At 42.1% G+C, this 22035-nt stretch overlaps 1 protein-coding gene across 2 annotated transcripts in view; it reads right to left on the bottom strand.

Moving 5' to 3' along the window:
* The window catches only part of ATL1 (atlastin GTPase 1), a 45455-nt gene that overhangs the window by 5791 nt on the left and 17629 nt on the right, over positions 1–22035 (bottom strand). For both annotated transcript variants that reach the window (XM_075192451.1, XM_075192450.1), the window contains exons 7-11: positions 11924–12016; positions 9003–9141; positions 8518–8645; positions 1449–1505; positions 644–715 (exon numbers count right to left, since the gene is read on the bottom strand). In XM_075192451.1, coding sequence (XP_075048552.1) covers positions 644–715; positions 1449–1505; positions 8518–8645; positions 9003–9141; positions 11924–12016 — 489 coding nt within the window. The remainder of the gene's footprint in view (positions 1–643; positions 716–1448; positions 1506–8517; positions 8646–9002; positions 9142–11923; positions 12017–22035) is intronic.

The following is a 22035-nucleotide window of genomic DNA, read 5'->3' as shown; positions in this document are numbered from 1 at the left end:
CCAAATAAACTAAAACATTCAGAAGAAGCTTTTCCCACTTATGTTGCTAATTCGGCTTGAACCAGAGCGTGAAAAATAGGAATATAACTATTGCAAGATAAAGATTTCTATTGGGGGAAAAAAGGAGACTATCCAAAGAAAATTAGCATATGGGAGGCCCATCGTTGGGGGAGAGGTCGTGTCCAGATTTACGCTTTTTGCCCACTTTGCAAAGGGCTCTGTTGCTGTACTGACCCCCTGCCTCCCTTCACTCTTCATCGACCCATCCCCCATCATCAATCAATATAAAAAAAAGAGATATTAAATGACTAACTGCCTTAGGAAACATATCACAAGTTTGGTAAATGGTTCAAATAAAGGGCCGTCTGCTACCCAAGCAGTTCCTGCCCCGTCATTGCCTATGTGGACCTTCCATAAATCTTGTCCTGGAAGCAGTCACGCACGTGCATGTACAGCCTGACAACTGTCCATCAGCACATGGTCCCGCCTACAGGTGGGTGGTTACCTGGACTGGGAGGGGCCTATCTGAAGAGGAAAACAACATATCTACTGCAGAAGGGCGTCAGCCACTGGTAGGCGGAGCTCTGTGACGGGGTGTGCCCTGAAAGACCTCAAAGTGGACGTCGCCCTGTCGCGTTCTTACCTCTTCCATTTTCTTATTATACAGGTCTTTAGCTGTGGCCACAGCTGCGAGATTGTTGGCTTCAGCCGTGGCCTAATGTGAAACAAGGATAATTGTGGTTAGAGGTGATTTAAAGTAAAAATACAGTAAATAATCGTATAAAAAAAATGATATTCTGGTAAATGATGCAGGTGTATAATTAAAACATCCTATTAGACAGTTTTAGGTAACCTGATACATTTGTAAGGTCCACATATGTAGCCCTCTAACCTTCAGAAAGGCTGTACATTACTCTAACTTGGATATAAGTAAAACAATACATAGCTTCAGACCCTAAAAATACCTCATAATGCTCCGTATGCCCTCAGATACCCCATGTACTCCAAGACTCCCTTCTGATTCCAAACCTGTCACTGGCACCCATGACTCACACCCACATTCCTCCAGTCGCCCCTCAATGGGTAACAGCGACCACCCTTTCCTAATCTAACAACTAATTCTGGGTGCATCATTTACATAGCCCTTACCTTGGAATTAATGGAGTAATCAGCGCAGAGAAAGGAGACTGCAAGTCCCTCCTCCTCTGATGTCAGATGCGCCGTGACCTCCCTGCATCGTGCGGAGGAAGTCACATGATGCAGAAGTCGGACAGTCATAATGTTCAGATCTATGACCCTCTGAGCTTCACCTACGACCCCAGACCTCATTCAATAATCTTACATCTTATTATTCAATATCATCCGAGTAAAGCTCAGCTCTGCATAAAGCGGAGGAGAATTCCTAGCTGAGCGTGTCCGGTGGTTGTAACATGTACTTATAAACTTACCTGTAACATTGACTTAGGGTGTGGCAGTTCCTCCCCTTGGTATATCTTTATATAGGCCTGTTAGGGAATGAAGCAATCTTATGTTAGCACCTTATACCGTTCCCTTTGTTAACTGCAAACAAACACACATAGCAGAGAGTCTTACCATAGACCTGCCATTTAAACATAGTTTATATAAAAGGTCCACTTTAAACATCCATAAAATAAAAATATCCCAAACACTGCTCAAAGACTACTGAGAATTCCATAAAGATGGGAGATCCTTTAGTCAATGCATTTTCAAATTTATTTCCCTCGATTATACAACACTATGGAATATGTTGGCGCTATATGATATTTTTCCCCATTTACTGGGTAATCTATGAGCTATAAGTTTAATAATTAATCATCGCAAACATTGATTTGATCTACTCCCTGATCACATAACTGAGATGATTTCTTATGATTTATATGAGCAATGAATTGAGGCTTATTATGTTGTAACATATATAGATATCTTATGAATCATCCTAATTATTAACCGAGGTTTCTTGTGTTGTAATAAATCGTGTTTCATAATCATCACACATGACAACTACATTTGATTATCATGTAATTAAAGTGTTACATGGGGGTAAATGTATCAAGCTGAGAGTTTTCCGGCGGGTTTGAAAAACCAATCAGATTCTAGCTATAATTTATTTAGTACATTCTACAAAATGATAGCTAGAACCTGATTGGTTGCTATAGGCAACATCTCCACTTTTCAAACCCGCCGGAAAAATCTCAGCTTGATACATTTACCCCCTGGTCTTAATTATCTCTCCAGTTATAGCAAACCATAATTGTGTATCTATTTATTGCCTAATAATGGAATTGCTGTTAGTTTATCAAAACTTAAGGTACATTTCATAAAACGCTCCATTACACATGTAACGTTCGGTCAAAAATCAGTAGCTTTGAACCTTTAATGGCGGCTTACCTAAGGTGAAGACGACAACAAGCAGCCCTACTATTATAGAAACTTAACCACACATGGGTGAAACATGTCACTGTCAGACCCCATTTACTAACAAAAATTGTCTGTCAACAGGTCACACACACTGCAATACTGGGCCAACTGCTGATAACGGCTGCAATATTGCAGCGTGTGTCCAACATCATCAATTTAATAGCAGCCAATTAACCTATCAGTATGTTTTTGGAGTGTCGGAGGAAACCAGAGCACCCAGAGGAAACCCACGCCAACACGGGGAGAACATACAAACTCCACACAGATAAGGCCATGGTTGGGAATCAAACTCATGACCCCAGTGCTGTGAGGCAGAGGTGCTAACCACTAAGCCTTCGTGCCACCCAAACATATTAGCTAGTATAGACTGTGCATTGACTACAATTCTCCTGAGTCCTCTGCTGCAGGAGGGGTACAGTGTGATGACCTTGTAAGGGGTTATCCATAAGAAAGACTGCACGCACAAGAGTCCCTGATTTTTAGTTGTTGAGAGTTTTTGACAGTCTGCAGTTCTCAGATGAGCGAAACCATGAGACAATGACACTGTAGCCAACAAATATCAATTTCAACATACCGGTTAAAGAGACGTTTCTAGCAAGGGTCCCATTGACCCATTGAGCACCTTAATCAACTAAAATATGTAAGGCACAAGCCAAATAATGTGTTCAGTGAGATGTTATGAATTTGTCTGTGGTATCGTGTGAGTGAGAATTAATCATTCTTATGATGCCATGATGGTAGTCATTCTTCAAATTCTATTTCACTGGCGCTGGAACCAGGCGATCAACTAGGTGCCCAGGAACTGCTTGATTCACTCCACTGCTAATACATAGTGATTAGTCTGAATGTTGTGTTTCCCAATGCAGCTGTGCAGTTTCCCACATTGGGGTCTAGATGTTATTATTGGGGCCCTTATAGGATATTGTCTGTGAGAGGCTGGCCATGTTAGGACAGAGGAGACTGGATGCTTGTCCTCCCGGCAGCTCAGCAACTATAGATCACCAATAAAGGTGAAATACTAAATGCTAGCTGGCATGCAAGCAAGGATTAGATCACTATTGCAAGTTGCTGAGGGGCAAAACTGGTATAAGAACCTCAAACAACCACCTCTGGGGCAAATGCAGGATTTGTAGAGGGGGGTTTCCACACCACGCCGCCAGTGGGCGTGACCAGCATGCATGGGGGCGTAGCTATAATTTTAGACAGTGCTTGGCTGCTCTCCAACTCTCCCTATCCCCATAATATACATGGGCAATGCTGCGTGCACTACTGTTAGGTGCATGCAGCTCTCCCTTTTCAAGCAGAGCTGTGTGAAGCGGGCGCAGGGTCCAGCCACCTCAATTATACAGTGCCCCATGATTGGTTGCTATAGGCAACATCTCCACTTTTTCAAAGCTGCAGTTTAGTAAATATACCCTTAGGAAATGGAAAACATTATTTCTAATTTTACAGACACATCTGAATAAAGTAGAATTTAAATAGTTAAGGAGCTGGTTCAGAGGCAATTTGGAGCGATCCCTCTGTTTCTCTGCACTGAGTTACGTTTCAGATAAAGTTCTGTTGGTGGTGAAATATTTTTCTATATACAGCAGACTTCTTATCAGTACTCCCATTAAGGGATCCTGTTGAATAACACTGCGGTCAGCCCCTGAAATTACTGATACAGGGAATAATAGCTGCACAGCAAATGTAAATACAAATGTCAAATAAAGTCGAGTTGTGAGAACAGTTACACATACATTTAGGAATGTTGGCCCTGATTCATTAAGGATCTTAACTTGAGAAACTTCTTATTTCAGTCCCCTGGACAAAACCATGTTACAATGCAACGGGTGCAAATTAGTATTCTGTTTTGCACATAAGTTAAATACTGACTGTTTTTTTCATGTAGCACACAAATACTTGATAGCTTATTTGTACAATGAAATTTAAAGTTGATATTTGTGTGCTACATGAAAAAACAGTCAGTATTTAACTTATGTGCAAAACAGAATACTAATTTGCACCCCTTGCATTGTAACATGGTTTTGTCCAGGAGACTGAAATAAGAAGTTTCTTAAGTTAAGATCCTTAATGAATCAGGCCCGTTGTTTGTAGCTGTTTTATATAATGCAACTTATATTTTAGATTTAGGAACTTTTCATATGTATTTGTAATCACAAGGTGCCTTTACATACTGGCATTAGTTTATGTTGCCCCCTTTAAAGCAAGCACTGTTCACTTAAAAAGACTAGCAAACACTTATATAATGTTTTTCAACTCCTCAGAATTCTTTCCTCCCTTTTCATTGTGATGTTAAATACTTTTGTGTCAAAAAAGACAAAAGTATTATAGGAGTGATACCTTTATTGGGTAACCCAAAAAAAAAGTATATTTTCTAGTTTACAGAGCACAGAGGCCCCTTCATCAGTCAAGTTTACAAATGAATGACTGAGGAAGTTTAAATGTATCAAGCTGAGAGTTTTCCGGCGGGTTTGAAAAGTGGAGATGTTGCCTATAGCAACCAATCAGATTCTAGCTATCATTTTGTAGACTGTACTAAATAAATGATAGCTAGAATCTGATTGGTTTTTCAAACCCGATGGAAAACTCTCAGCTTGATACATTTACCCCCTGGAGTTACTCCTCTGCTGTGGGGTGTGAAGTGTGTCCATTTAGTGGGTCATACATCCACGTGTTATATTGAGTCCTTGAGTTAATGACTGGAATGTTCTCTTTTTTTTTTTTTTTTAAAGTTTTATTTATGCAAGGTCACATTATGACTGGAATGTTCTTATCAGTTTGAATTGCCATATTTTTCTCTCCCTGTCATTTTTAAACAGACCTTTTAGTATTAAGACTTTTAAATCTGTCATACTGTGTCCTGGTCCAGAGAAATGTTTACCTACAGGGCTGTCCAGAGACTTCCTTATTGTGTGTCTTGCTGGGGTAACACTGCTACCACCTCTGATGAAGTCCTGCAAAGTATAACGAGATGCGCACTTCCTTCCTTGCGGCTGTAACTATATAATTAAGGACAACCATCAGTGGAGTGCCGCGGTGCATCGGTTGTGATTCCCCGCTGCGAGTGTGGCATGCACTCGCAGCTGAAGATCAGACCTCTGTTGCTATTGGGTTAACAGTGTTCAGGGCTGCCAAGAGGAATTCAGGGCCCCGGTACAACAACTTAATGGGGCCCCCCTTAAAGCTGAGAATGAAAAAAAATTTGTGCCGCCGCCAAACGTTTTCGGCCCCAACATATTTTGGTGCGGCTAAAGAAAAAAGAAAAAACACCAAATTTTTTTTTTGCGCCACTAAAAATTTGTACGGCCACAACCACAATTGTACGACCACACACACATGTGGGTGTGGTCGTACAATTGGGGGCATGGCTATGAATCACTTGGCGTGCCCAGGAAACCCTCTTACAGAAAAAAAACTTGGGATTGTCCCACTAGAATCACAACATTTCTCACACTCTCCTGCTCTCTCCTACCTGTTCTTCTCACTTTCACCAACTGTGGCTGCAGGTTTCATTAGCTGCAGCTTGGCAGGAACCTGGAATGTTGGGGGTCCTATTTGGAAAAAAAATGGGTACTTTTAGAAAATTACAGCCAGCACCAGCGTTAAATCAATAGCACCCACGATTAACAATTAGGCCTTCCTCCAGCCCCAATATTAAAATAATAGGTTTATTTATTAAATGTGAATACTATTTCCCTCCCTACAAACAGCCCCAGCAATAAATTAATAGTATTTACATTTCAGAAATATACCTATTTACCGCAACCATCACTGACATTAAATAATTCATAGGCACATTTAATAAAGAGACCTCATTGTCCCCCAAAATCACCCCATCTTAAACTCTTTCATCACTGTGTCATGCTGCCCCCGTTCTCCATCACTGTGCCCTCCTACCCCCCCACTCCATCACTGTTCCATCCTGCCTCCCCACTCCATCACTGTGCCATCCTGCCCCCCCACTCTATCACTGTGCCATGCTGCCCCCGCTCTCCATCACTGTGCCATCTTGTTCCCCCTCTCCATCACTCTGTGCCTTTCTGCTGCCCCCCTTTTTCCCCTCATACTGTGCCTCTCTCTCCCCCTTTTTCCTCATGGTGTGCCTCTCTCCCCCCCCTTTTTCCTCATACTGTGCCTCTCCCCCCCCCTTTTTCCTCATGCTGTGCCTCTCTCTCCCTCTTTTTCCTCATGCTGTGCCTCTCTCTACCCCCTTTTTCTTAATACTGCGCCTCTCTCTACCCCCTTTTTCTTAATACTGCGCCTCTCTCTACCCCCTTTTTCTTAATACTGCGGCTCTCTCTCCCCTTTTTATTAATACTGCACCTCTCTCTCCCCTTTTTATTAATACTGTGGCTCTCTCTCCCCTTTTTATTAATACTGCACCTCTCTCCCCCCTTTTTATTAATACTGTGGCTCTCTCTCCCCTTTTTATTAATACTGCGCCTCTCTCTCCCCTTTTTCTCAATACTGTGCCTCTCTGTACCCCTCTTTTTCTCAATACTGTGCCTCTCTGTACCCCTCATTTTCTCAATACTGTGCCTCTCTGTACCCCTCTTTTTCTCAATACTGTGCCTCTCTGTACCCCTCTTTTTCTCAATACTGTGCCTCTCTGTACCCCTCTTTTTCTCAATACTGTGCCTCTCTGCACCCCTCTTTTTCTCAATACTGTGCCTCTCTATACCCCTCTTTTTCTCAATACTGTGCCTCTATGTACCCCTCTTTTTCTCAATACTGTGCCTCTCTGTACCCCTCTTTTTCTCAATACTGTGCCTCTCTGTACCCCTCTTTTTCTCAATACTGTGCCTCTCTCTCCCCCCACCGTTGTTCCTCACACTGTGCCTTTTTTCTTACTTACATTAGTATTAGCTGTTTTCTTCTCTTCTCTTCTCTTTTGTCTTCTGTCTTCTGTCTTCTTTCTTCTGTCTTGGTCCTGGCTGCGGCGCTCCTCACTGACTGCCGGGCGTGACTTGATGACATCACGCCCGGCAGTCAGTGTAAACAAAGCAGAGAGGAAGGAGGAGGAGCCGCCGGCGCCGCTATTTTGTAAGTATCTTTCTTTTTTTTTTTTACTTCTTTACAACGCTGCTCCCCCCCCACCAATGAAGGGGCGGAGCCCTGAACCGCCGCACCCACCCCCCCATATACAGCCCCCCCCCGCGCAAAAATAAAAATAAAAACTAAAAAAAAGTAAGTTTAAAAAAAAACCAAAAAAACCCCTGAACAGTGAGGGCCCGGGGCGGGCCCCCTGGCATGCCCGGGCCCGGGTAATTAGTACCCGCTCCCCCCCCCTCTTGGCGGCCCTGACAGTGTTAACCCAGCAGGGCTTCTCACTGAAGCCCTGCACAATGGGATTAGATGTGGCAGGTTTCTATGTACGATGACAAAACGGGTAGGGAAGAAATGTAGATGGTTAATGTTTACTAGTCCATTATACAAGAACTAAAACAAATTAAAATACTTTGAATATTTCACAGTTTGAATGAAAAGCAATTAGAAATATGATTTCTCTATCACGGTTAACAAAACCACCATCTCTTCTGTTCCCAACTCCGCTGCCTGGGCGTCACCCTTGACTCTTCCCTCTCCTTTGTCCCCCACATTCAATCTCTCGCCCCAATCCTGTCACTTCCAATTCCGCAACATTGCCCGCATCCGGCCCTTCCTTTCTCAGGATGCCACGAAAACCATTATCCATGCACTCATCATTTCCCGTCTTGATTACTGTAACCTTCACCTCACCTCTGTACTCTCTTGGTATAATGGTGGATGAATATGTGACACACGCCTTACAAATAAAACATTTTTGGCATTGCTTGCCACAAACAAAACCGCCTATTTCACCTGATCTTCCTGCTTATATATAATTTGTCCGAAAACAAAACAAAACACTTTCACAAAATAATGAGTTAAATAGATATGTACATAACAGAGGCAGTGACTGCACATGACAATAACTCTATGCGAGGTTCTCCTTCCATAGTTACTAATGGATATTTTGAAACACATACAGTGCAAGAATGCATGCTGTTTATCCAGAGTGACAGACGTCAACGGATGTAAAATAGAAAGGAATACCTTGAAATATTCCACCAGACCGCGACAAGTTATTTTATTTCCATTGATTTCTTTAATATCCAAGTTTTCTGGGCTCAAGAGCCAAGGGATAAACACTTTCAGATTCCTTATAAACTCTTCATCGATTTCTGCAATGAGATTTTTTTTGCAAATAAAGATTTTGTATTAGAGCTGATCCTGTAATTCACAATGTTCTGACTTTAAAGTAAATAAAAAACTACCGATAAAGTCAATATAAGTCCCCTATTTTCAGTCTTTAGGCTCAAAACAATTAGTGACGTGAATGCCATGTTCAGTTTTATACTGTCAGAGGTAGTAATATTTTATTTGTGGACTAAACCTATTTTTTCTTAATGACACGCAGCCCCCACCTCTATATCATAATGCCACACAGATAAGGCCCTGGCTGGGAATTGAACTCATGACCCCAGCGCTGTGAGGCAGAAGTGCTAACCACTGAGCCAACAACGTTTCCTATAACAAACCTATCAGTTTGCCATCAAAGTTTGGATTGGTGGCCACCGTGAGGCCTGGATGTGGCAGGAGAAAGCAGGAGATGTTCGTGAAACACGAGTGGATGTGTTTTCTTACATTCTGTAATTCCTCGTGTTGGTTTTCTGATACCTGGAACAACAGAAAAATACAATTCTTCATTTAATGTCCATGACATAGACATAACAACCAATTATAAAATGTCTCCTAGATTTTGGATCTATAGGAATCTGCTCTAGAAAAGTTTACCATACTATTTAAAGGGAGGAAACTAAAGAGTTGGGAGAGAGCAGGGTCTGGCAGACAGGTTAAGAGAAAAGAAACGCATGCAGTGACCTCTTCTGCTGCCTTCTTTCCTCTTCGGCTGTAACAATAGAGAAAGAGCTGAGAGTGGATAGCGTAGAAGAAGAAAGGTTGGGTTGGGTTGTTGGCTGTTGGATCTAGTGAGAGGACATCTCTTAATGGATAGTGTAGATTTTTCTTAGAAGTAAATACCAAAAGTCAAAAGTCGTGTGGGAAGAAGGAGTGGTAGTGGGTCAAGAAGCAAGTTGGGAAGAAGAGGCTTGGTAGACTGGGTAGATATTAGAAACGTAAAGTAGGTTTTCCCGGGGAGAGAAAGTGGCACTGTAGTAAGAAGACAGGATAAATTTGCAGTGGAGGAGAAGCGTTGAAACCATTGGTGCTCGGCTATCAAGGAGGACTTTTACAGGAGCAGAACTGTTTGAGCACCATGGTTGGAGTTTGGATCACTGGAGACAATGTAAACTGGCTGGAGGTGTCTTGTCTATGGTTGCGGGTGTAGTCTTGTAGAAAGAGATTACTGCATCAGGGACGGTCAGGGTAGGGATAAGAGAGAGGAGTGGTACAAGTGAAGTGAGAGTGGAACTAAAGTAAAGTAACAAAGCAAAATGATTGGTGCACACTCCAAATTGGAAAATTTGAATTCAGACTTACTGAAACTTTCTTTGCCTGTCCCTGAGCATGGCAGTGGTCACTAATGGTTAATCCCTCCTCTGCCACGCGTGGACAACAACTCTCTATACACTCATTTATTATAACCCTCTGTTTGTTCCTCACCTGAGTCTTTGAACTGACCTGAGGCAGGTAGGAACCGGGTTGGGATATTGTTGACCACTGACATGTTCAAGTACATGAGATGAAACTTCCAGTAACTCTGAAGTAAAGTGTTGTGTTCTCCTGTTCCTACACGTGGCAGTGGTCAGTGATGGGACCTACCACAGCAGTTCCATTTGAAGAACCTTGGCAGGACACCGAGTAATGCAACGCACTTTATGCAACAAACGGCTTCCAAGACTTCTGCAGCCAGAAATAAATTTGAGCAACAGGAAAAGTATCAAATATCTAATGATTAACAAAAGTGTTAAATGAAGACCATACTGCTGGTGAATGTTTACTCTTTAGTATGGCATCTTGCCTTCTTTCCACTGGCTCCTCAAGGGAAGCATTATCACCAACTGGTAATCGGTTCCAGGTGTCGAGGGTGAAAGTGGCGTCAATCTTAAGAGGTGTATTTCAATACTTAGTTTGGTCTCCTTCCAAAGGATACATTCTGGCCATGATTTTGTTCATGAAGAACGTATTCTCCAGCTGAGACCACTCCTCTTTGATAGAAGACGTAATTTTGTTTTGGACTAATAATACAAGAGAAAGGCCTGGAGCTTCATCAAATCCTGCTCCACCATAGCAAGTGAATCTTTATTCAACGCTAGAATATTTCTCATAAGAGTAATTCAAGTTCAAAAGCAGACTTGTTGTGAGTCACCGTCTGTGTTTTTCTCTTTCTAGTTCCCAATCTAACAGATAGAAGTTTTCACACATGGAACCCTTGGGAAGGAACTTCAGACAGACCAGAATTTCGGGGGGATGGTGATTGGCTGGGTGGCTCTAATGACAGATTCTATGACCTGACCTTGGACACTACTGATTCCATAGACTCAAACCAGATACTGTCTTTGTCTGATCCATTAAAGCTGCGATCTGGTCAGAAGCAGTGTTGGCGTTGAGGACTCGTTTGTTGTGGAGGTCATAGTTGTCACAGGACCTCTCCTATGGTCTTCCGCAGGTCTCAGTGAAAAGCTACAAGAACACATCAAAATGTATCCAGATGCAGAAGCAGAAGTAATGTGATATCTGAAGTAATTACCCCCTTAGATCTGCAATGCAACCTTTTAACGCTCAATGGAGAGTAAAATTAGCTGACTGCACATTCATAGCCCACCCCAAAAGAGAAACCAACATTTACAGCACTTCGGAGCATGCAGACAGGCGTTAGTCTCACAAATAAGGTTTACAAACCTATAATAGCTCAAGAAATAACAGGCATAGAAATAACAAATGAAAACAGACATTGGTCCATCCTGACTGCTTTTTATTAAGGAGATTTGCTGTGTATTACACACAGTGCCCAGAGCGGCTTACAACGGTGGGTGACATACTGCAGACACACAGGCGAAGGGCCGACACTAATATTAGGCAAGCCTAAGAGGTCACATAGGGCTCCAATGGTTAGAGAGGCACCTAAACCACTGAATGAGTTACATAAGGTCACTTGTTCACTATGTTTAAGAGGAAAGTTGAACTCACAGCTTTTGACGGAGAAGCGTTTGAGAAATGTAGAAAGTATCATATCAGTACTATGCATTGGTATATTGGGTTTACACCCAGTGAGAGACATCTGGGGCTAGATTTACTAAACTGCGGGTTTGAAAAAGTGGAGATGTTGCCTATATCAACCAATCAGATTCTAGCTGTAATTTATTTAGTGCACTCTACAAAATGACAGCTAGAATCTGATTGGTTGCTATAGACAACATCTCCACTTTTTCAAACCTGCAGTTTAGTAAATATACCCCCTAGTGCCAAGTCAGATACAAACATTTCATTATTCACAAACCTTTAGTCGTTTTTCTAAAAAGTTAGTCCCACCGTCAGCACCGTAAGAGAATTCATAAGGAAAGCTCCAGTCCCGGACAAGGAAAATCAGAGACTGCAAACATTAAACAAGCCACAAACACATTGTTCAATAACTTGTCAAATCAATCAAAAAAAGTATATATACTGTATATAAATATATATTGTAGCCAAAAGAAAGATAAGATAGAAGAATTTAGTAAATAATGCACAGCATTCGGTTTTATTTTGGAACCTTAATACTAAAATACACGTTATTAAATTGAATCCATCACCTGCACACAGAAGGCAGCCATTTTGTCGGCTGACACAATATAGATGAGGATGCGGCCTATCCTTTCACTAGAGTCTTCACACAAAGCGTCTAAATGATGTCACAAATTTCTAGCAAATATAGGATGAATATTGGTTCAATCGAGCAATCGATCTATCAATCAAATTGTATCCAGGTAAACACCAGGTACAAGGTGGGCACGGATTAAGTCAAGTAACAATACATTTATATACAGATAAATAGACAGTAGATGCAAGAGTACAATAGCACAGATAGACCTACAATCGACAGGATAAATAAAAATGCATTTGGGTTCAGGTAAATTTTATAGAAATGTATAAAAATGGGATAGCAACATTTATACTTAATACAATATACATGGGGGTTTATTTATCAAGTGGTGAAAAGCCAAAATGTCGGCATAAACGCTGGCAAAAATCTCTTAATGCTGTTTCTTATTTAACAAAGGGTTAATGCTAGGGGCTAGATTTACTAACCTGCGGGTTTGAAAAAGTGGAGATGTTGCCTATAGCAACCAATCAGATTCTAGCTGTCATTTTGTAGAATGTGCTAACTAAATGATAGCTAGAATCTGATTGGTTGCTATAGGCAACATCTCCACTTTTTCAAACCCGCAGGTTAGTAAATCTAGCCCTAGGAATTCTCCGGCCTTCACCTATTTGCCTGCACTTACCAGGGCCCCCGTACACCTCTATGGGGAAACCGGTATTAGGCAATTTATTAAGCTGTGAAGAGAAACACCATCTCAGGACAACGTTACAAGCCTTTAACATGGGATCCAAATGAAGCCTCTCTCCGGCTTCGCTGGATTACGCACAAGGTCTAAGCGCTATGCGCATGCGTCGACCTTAGCCGCTAATAGCATTTCCTCTTTATGTCAGCAGCGTAAGGCTGCTGATGAATAGGAAACATCCATTACGGAAGAGGGGGGTCTTTGCCAGAGCATGGTAAATTGTGGTGGTATAACATTCAGTATCACTGCCATATGCAGCCATACATAATGATAATTACTGTGATCATTGTCCCCAATGATAAATAGACCCCATAGTTTAGTACTCCTGTAAAGTAAAGGCATTATACTGATGTAAAAAGTCAGCTTCGATGTAACCCAGGTGTATGATAGAGGAGAAGTGTCAGAAGATCTGACCAGGTCTGTAGAAGGGGATCAATAACTGGAATAATACAGAAAGGAAGATGATTATGTAAGTATACATGGAGGAGGTGAGGGAGGGAGGGGGAGGTTTAGGGCAATAGATAAGTAGGTGATTTAGGGACAAGTTATGCCACACTTGTCTAATTTCAGGCAGTGCAGTCCGGGAGAGGGGCGTGACTAGATGGCGGGAGGGGCGGGGCGCGGTCAATCGCATCATTTTGGCCCTGGCCTATCGCAACGAAAATGATGGTTTGTCGCCGAGGGCAAAATGATGCGATTCACCGCAAATCACGTTATTTTGGACAGGGAAATGCGGGATGCGGGAGACCTGGGGAGTCTCCCGGACATTCCGGGAGAGTTGGCAAGTATGAGTTATGCACTGATGCAAGAAGGAAGGTGGATGGGAAACACAGAAGGTTGTGGAAGGGGAGTGGAATATACTATGATCAGTGAAAGCAGTTGCAGGCTTCTTTTAAGTATAAACATTTAAACACAGAGGGCCTGACTCATTAAGGCACCCAAAGCAAAAAAAAAAAAAAAAGTGAGTAAATTTGCTCCTGGACAAACCATGTACAATGCAAGGGGTGCAAATTAGTTTATTATTTTGCACATGAGTAAAATACCGGCTGTTTTTTCATGTAGCACACAAATATTTGATAGCTTTATGTTTACACTGAAATTGAAAGTTGATCTAGGACATGCCCTACCCCAACTATAAATCTGTCCCTACATTTTAAATTTACCTCCCCCTCCAATGCAACATGGTTTTGCCCAGGTGCAAATTTGCTTTTTCTTTTTTTTTTTTATCTTTTTTTTTTTTTTTTTGCTCTACATGCCTTAATAACTCAGGCCCAGTAATTCTAACAAGAGTCCTTAGTTTCAGTGATCTCTGGAGCTTTTATTGTGTGTAGGTGACAGCGCATTAAATAAGCCCTAATATGTTTATGTGCCTCTGTAGGATGTTGTCCCTGCTGGAATTCTGGTTTGACAAATCACCTTTAATGATTCTTGAATATGGATGAAATAGATACATCATAAGACAGACCAATTAACTGTCAGCAGACAGTATGGAGTATGTACTTAATCTTTACCCATAATGCATCATTCACTGCAAAAAAAACTACACTTTGTGTGTACATCACTCTTCCTGATCTATCTACTCTACCTGTTGGGCAGCATGGTGGCTAAGTGGTTAGCACTTCTGCCTCACAGCACTGGGGTCATGAGTTCAATTCCTGACCATGGCCTTATCTGTGTGGAGTTTGTATGTTCTCCCCATGTTTGTGTGGGTTTCCTCCAGGTGCTCCAGTTTCCTCCCACACTCCAAAAACATACTAGTAGGTTAATTGGCTGCTATCAAATTGACCCTAGTCTCTCTCTGTGTGTGTATGTTAGGCAATTTAGACTGTAAGCTCCAATGGGGCAGGGACGATGTGAACGAGTTCTCTGTACGGTGCTGTGGAATTAGTGGCGCTATATAAATAAATGGTGATGATGATGATCTATAACTGTGCATACACTTTACTTATTTGCTTCTTTCTATACCCAGCTCCAGAATTGCTTTACGTTCTGTAACTCAATAAAAAGCATCTGGATTTCTAAATAAATTGCTTTTCTCATATTTCGTGAGCCCATAACTACAAGCTAAGAGGAGCAGCTTTATCAAAAAGAGCTGATCTCATATAATATAAGTATGTGGACAATTCTCTGGTAGCTCCCAGCTCACCCGCCCAGGAAGCTTTTGCCTGGGAAGAGCTCCAAAATAACTTATGATTGGAAACATGTGCGACAAGACATGACACTGGCCATCCCCAAGACATCCTAATCCCATTTTTCATAAATAAAACATGTTTGCGACATTCCTTCCGGCTTCTTCTCCAGCGTGCCAGGAATCAGGCAGGGGTACGTGACCATTATTTAAACATAAACACGCGTATGTGGAGCACACAGGGATGTTAGGCTCAAGGCGAGGATTCTACAGGCATCTAGTGATATAATAAACAATAAGCTTAGTTAAAGGGACTATACCTCAAAAAATGTCTTAGCTTCATTTTGCCTCGCACAGGGAAATGCTTGTTTGTATCAGAGGGGTGCAAGCTATCAGCAGGGTGGATCTGCTATCTCTTTGCTGCTCTCTGTCATATTTTCAGTATTTTTTGGGACCCCAGTTATGTAATTCCCAGTCCCCAATGATGTCACATATATCCCTTTCCACTAGGTCATGTCCCTAACGTGTTGTATTGTGTGAGGATGATCACCTGTTAATAAGATTGACAAGAGAGCTCTGGTGGAGAGAGTGGAATTGTTGGGTAGAGAAGGGAAATAATAGCAACTGTACTGAATGGTGATCTCTGCAAGCAGGCTTACGAGCACTGTCACAAAAAAAAACTATTTAAAGTCCTATTAGAGGAATCTTTTTTATACATTTTTTTTTTAATACATATATTAGGCAAATACAAAGAGAAAAAAAAATTATAGGGTTAAAGTTCCCTGATAAATTCAATACCCAGCACTACCACTCTGACACCTTCACGCCGTGTTGTCTATATTCAAAATTCTTCAGGTTGTTATGCCTGGGAAATCATTGGTTACAGGTTTTGGGAGGTAAATATCTCTCTCTGGTTGGGGCATCTCCGCAATAGTTGCAGTAAAGTCGGTTCAGGATTAAAAAATAACTTTTGCCTTAAGTCCCCATTTAAAAACACAGTGGAACCTTGCACCAAACTGGCGAAAGCTAATATCTGATTGGCTGTCAAACCTTGTAGTTCCACAACAGCTAACTAGCCTCTTGCTTCTAGAACAACCAGTTCATTATGTATATAATAAGTTAATAACTTTTTTTGCAACTAGACCCCACCCTGCCCTGGCAGGGAAGAGAGCTGAGCGCGGGGCAGACTCACATAACAGCTGTTTTCGGAAGAACCAATGTGTCAGCCAGCCCAAGCGCCTCACTCAACTTCTAAGACAGGCTGGGACTGTAGTTCCACAAAAAGCACTATACCCCTTTAGGTGTAGAAGTAGTTAGCCTACATGCTGCTTCCCAGAATTTATGAAATTACAAGACTCAGCCTGTCCTGTTAGCCTCTGAGAGTAATTCCAGGACAGGATGGAACTTGTAGTTCCATAAAAATTGGAAAGCATTTTAAGTTGACTACAAGCGATATATAAACATTTTTCTTTTACCAGCGACTACCGAATCAGTGCTACTCGCTCAGTGCCTTCCGCCTGTGAAGTGACGAAGTGGACAAGCCCATACTGATAGAAGCTCAGCCAACATCGGTGTGACTTGTTGGACCATCAGTTGTGCGACTAACAATCAGGAATTTTTTCCCACCTACAGCCCGTCTCTGCACATCCCCAGAGCAGACGGGCCCCCCTCTACTGCTAAGGGCCATGGTTGGTCAACCGGTCGGCCCCTAGTATAATCCGCCACAGACCTGAGCAACAAGTAGTTTTACCTTATCATACTTTTCTGCTGTAGCTTGCTTTATTCAACGTACTACCCCTGCCATTGTCTTTCTCTGCGTCTGCTGTCCTGATTGTGTACCCAACAGTCCTTTACCGACCTGGTTTGTCCGTGACCCTTCCTCTCTGCCCGTATTCCTGGCCTTATGTGATAACTGGCCAGTCCCCGACCTCCTTCTCAGCCTTCAAATCAGCCCCATGACAGCAGCTGCCTAGGAGCCAAAACCTATGGGTGTCTCATGGCAAAGTCCATCAGCTTCCTTCTGGAGTCCATGGTGAAGACCAGCCACCCACTAGAATCTGTGCCATAGGTGAACCAGCAATAAGCACTAGCAGTACAGAGCACCAATTTTGGAGGCTGAGAGACACCAGGGGGTAAATGTATCAAGCTGAGAGTTTTCTGACGGGTTTGAAAAGTGGAGATGTTGCCTATAGCAACCAATCAGGTTCTAGCTATCATTTTGTAGAATGTACTAAATAAATGATAGCTCGAATTTGATTGGTTTTTCAAACCTGCCGGAAAACTCTCAGCTTGATACATTTACCCCCAGATGTTTTCACTAGAGATAAGTTTTCTCCCTATCTATGGAAGGTTACGACTGGCGAAATCCTTCCTATGCACCGCACGGGAAGCCTATTTGACAAGGATCCTCCGAACGTTATTGCCATCTGAGGATGGAGACACCACGGGATATTGATAGACAAAAAATGCTTTATTTAGTTATTTAAATAAAACATTTTTTTGTTTAACTCTGAATAATAGCAAAAAAAAATAATTGTATGTTTTTTTTAATACATTTACAAGTCTAACTGGAAACCCAAATCAAAATGATAAAGCAAGTCATTAAGTTAAAGGGAGACGATGACACATACAGTACAAACCCTACAGCAAATGCCATTTGAAGGTGGCATACCCCTTTAAATTAGATTAGTGAGTAATGGGAGAAGATGGGAGGGTGCATCATAAGCAAAAAATATCAGCAAGTCTAAAACTTGTGAAGGGCTGAGCTGGTATTGACTGATGGGCGTATTTCTCGATCACGTTACAGGGTGTTTCAGTGTTGACAGAGAGTTGCAATGAGCTAATCTGAATATGACAGGGCATGAAAACTATGCGGCTGAAATATCATTAGATAAAGTCTGCTGATAAGTAGGTCAACAGCCCAAGCGAACGTCCACATTTTCTAGGCACAAATCTCTATGGAGGAGGAAGTCGGCCTTCAATGGGGAGAGACTGGGAGTAATAGCCAGTTGTTGTGCTTGGCACATCTGTAGCTGCAGCTGGAGTCCTTCTGGGTCCAGGATCCAATCTATCACACAGTACTGAGTCAGCAGAGCAGGCCGCCAAGTGGAGGATTATGGGAAGCCCTTATCTCATACTTGCCAACTCTCCCGGAATGTCCGGGAGACTCCCGCATTTTGTGAGAGTCTCCCGGACTCCCGGGCGAGTGTGGCAATCTCCCGAATTCTGCCCACTTCACTAGGAAGTGCCCCACTTCCTAGTGAAGTGGGCAGAATTAGATCCCAAACGCCGCGATTCCCGGTGAATCGCGGCGTTTGGCCCCGCCCCCGCTGTCAAATGACGCAATTTGCGTCATGACGTCACAGGGGGCGGGGCCGAAATGACGCGATTTCGGCCACTCCGCCCCTTCACGCCCCCCTCCACTGGCTGGCTCCCGGAAGGGAGCTGAAGAAAGTAGGTAAGTATGCCTTATCTGTATGTACAGCATGCTGTATACATGGCATGTATACACTGTGCACAATATATCACAGGTGGTTAGCATTAGGAATATATCACAGAGAAACACATGCTGCATTTATTTTATACTGAACAGGGCTGGAATTAGGAGGCAGCTGCAAAGCTAATTCTACTTCCTAAAGAATAACTTCCCGCAAATAAACAGGCCCCCGTTCCCATACTTGCCAACTCTCCCGGAATTTCCGGGAGACTCCCTAAATGTCCGGGAGACTCCCTAAATACGGGTCGGTTTCCTGGGAGAGCAGGTAAGACTCCCGCATCTGGCAAATACCTGGCCAAAGAAATGTGATTTGTGGTGAATCGCGTCATTTTGGTCCCACCCTCCACAGCAAAACAATTTTCAACGCAGGGGTGGAGCCAAAATGACGCGATTGTCCGCGCCCCGCCCCCTCCTGATCTCTAGTCACGCCCCCAGTCCGGGATCTCCCGGACTTCAGTGCCTAAAAGTAGGCAAGTATGCCCTTCCCCAGTACTGAGGTAATGGGATCCTATGTGAGATAAGGGGGCCACGCAATGGGGTAGATCGAACCTTCTCAAAAGGAGAGGTGAAGCTGTTGCTCATAGCAACCAATCAGATTCTATCTATCATTTTCTAGAATGTGCAACAGAAATAACAGCTATAATCTGATTGGTTGCTATTGGGCAACACCTCCACTTTTGCATTTTAGAATGTTTGATATATCAACTTCAAATTTTTATTTTTTTATTTTCTTTGAAGGAATTAGAGTTTAAAGAGGTTTTGGGGGGAACAGAAGAAGTTTTACTTCTGCAAATGTCTTGTTTTGCTTATAGCCTCTCAAAATAATTTCACAACACGTGCAAATTAGAAAACAACAATGATATTTGGAATTATCTTGTAACAGCGCCAGGTCATGTATAAAAACACAATGCCTATTATTTATTTATTATCATTTATTTGTTTACATAGCGCCAATTATATTACGCAGTGCTGTATAGGGAATATCTAATCATTCTTACCACACCCCATTTTGTTTTTTTTCTATATAGATCAACATTAAACAAACATGTCTCTGTACTAAGAGTTTACAAACATGAATTCAAGGCATGATCCTGGTGTTGGGTTCTGAGCTGACAATGTCGATGCACAGGTGCAGTACTGACACCTACTGGTCATAGAAAACATTGCACTCATAAATGAGCTATACTGTATTGATAAGCATGTACTTGAATTATGTGTTAGTTAAACACTCAGCATAGAACAAAATTACAGGTGAATGTTCATCTATCCTCTGTCTGTAGCAAGTGGAAGTCTCCAGCAAATAGACCATCTTATTAGGACATTTGGAGGCTTAAATGCAAAAAAATAAAAACACAAAATTAAAAATGTGTATATTTATATATATATATATATTTAGCAGTTATGTCACTAATTCCAACTGCAAATATAGGCTGCATATTGGTTCGGCACTAAAAATGGCTGCATCCACAGTATGCACAAAAGGTACACTTACACTTATAGGCCCTACCGTATTGCATATGCTGAGAGCAAGAAAAATGTGAGAATAATGGAATTGGTGAGCTCTGATTATCTATTTTTTTAAAGTGTGATATGTGAACAATAGCTCTGCTACTGGTGGTTTTGAGTAACATTTCTCTGTAATTTTCCCTTTGAAGAAATCTTTTGCAGGCCTAGCCAATCAGTGGCTCTCCAGGTGATGTGAAACTACAAGTCCCAGCATTCCCTGCCAAATGTAAGCTGGCTATCTACTGGCAAAGCATGCTGGGGTTTGTAATTTCACAACACCTGGAGAGCCACAGATTGGCCAGGCCTAAACTAGTGTATTTCATCCCTGATCAATCCTGATAGCATCAGAGAGCTGCTCTAAGTTAGTCCTAGATCTTGGCGACCAGGGCCTCATTAAGGCTCATAGTGCCCCCTCGTCTTCTACGCCAGGCTTATCCACCAATTTTTATGTTACAATGTTTTGAAACTCAGCTCCACCTGGCTATATAAAAGGGTCACAGCAATCTTTGTTACTTATTTAGTTTTCATTAAAATCAGAGCTGTATAGCAGAACAGAGACATGAACGAAGACATTGTCTTCAGCCTTTACCATGGGATTATGTCAAGATGAAAACCTGACAATTTTCTTTCATTTTTTCTTTTTACATTGAAGATCGTCTATTTCCTTCTATTTTAAAATTAATTTCTGTTTATACCTATCCCTGTCACCCTCTTCAAAATGTTGGCACCCCCCTAAACACCATGCGCCCTAGACTGCAGCCTATTTAGCCTATTGGATAATCAGGCCCTGTCGTGACACGCCGCCAATCCTGCTAGACGCTGTTGACCGCTTCTTGGCACTTGATTGTTCCTTCAATGGTTGCTCTTTCTGCATGAGTGTGACTCCCTTTTGTGATGATGTACTTATTAGCCTTCAAAATTACAACATTGCCTTGCTTTGTAAGTTCTTCCACTGAAAGCAGGTTGCATCAGTGGTAAACGTTTTCACAATTACCACCAATCCAACATCGACAAGCCCTCCAGCTAAAATCCGAATTTCTGGCAAACAGATTTGCGACGTCTGTCAATATAAATTTAAAGCGGCAATGTGAGGACCCCTAAGGTTAAGTGTTTAAACACTTAACCCGACATTGCCGTTTTAAATTTATATTGTCAGACATCGCGTTGACATCAAGCTGCAGTGCCGAACACTTCTCCAATCGGGATAACTTCCTGTCAGCATGGTGATCCAATCGGAGATCTCCAGGGTCGGCTTCAAGGTAAGTCTGTTTATAACTTTATTTGCACATCGGTTTGCCAGAAATTTGGATTTTAGTTGGAGGGCTTGTCGATGTCGGATTTTTCCTCCTCGATCAAGCGTACCCAACCCGGCTGCATATAGTACTTTTAGTTACTGACATCTCTCTGGTAAGTGTATTGGAAGCTGGGTGTGTAGGTAACCTTCTATTTCTTCTGAGGTCACATACGACCCATTGTGTACAAAAGCGCTTTCTGTCTTACTTTGGTCAATGTTAAAGCAGAAGCTTTTGTCCTTAGTCATATGACTTAAGAGTTTGACTCACCAGCACTGGTGTTAAAGGCAGCCTCAATGTGTGAAGAATTACTATGCTCTTTTGTAGCACTTTTTCCTTTTTGCTGATTAATTTGCTTCTTCAGCTGATTTATTCTATATTTTCAAACTAGGCAGGTTCCCTGCGTACAAAACATTCACGTGTTTCACGTTGATGACTATAGTTCTGACACCAATCTTGTGACCATTGCTTGTACTCTCTGCTTTCCGCGTATATCCAGAATGTTGCTTTTGACATATTCTAACGTGTCACTGTCATGTGATGGAGCATCCAGTGTGTCACATAGCTGTCTGATAGCAAAAATGATACATGAATGTTTTTTATTTCTACTACGACACCATGTACGCGCCTCTACCAATTTTAAGA

The sequence above is a fragment of the Mixophyes fleayi genome, chromosome 12 (genome assembly GCF_038048845.1).
Source record: "Mixophyes fleayi isolate aMixFle1 chromosome 12, aMixFle1.hap1, whole genome shotgun sequence".
NCBI lineage: Eukaryota > Metazoa > Chordata > Amphibia > Anura > Limnodynastidae > Mixophyes > Mixophyes fleayi.
This window is presented reverse-complemented; position numbering and strand designations above follow the sequence as displayed.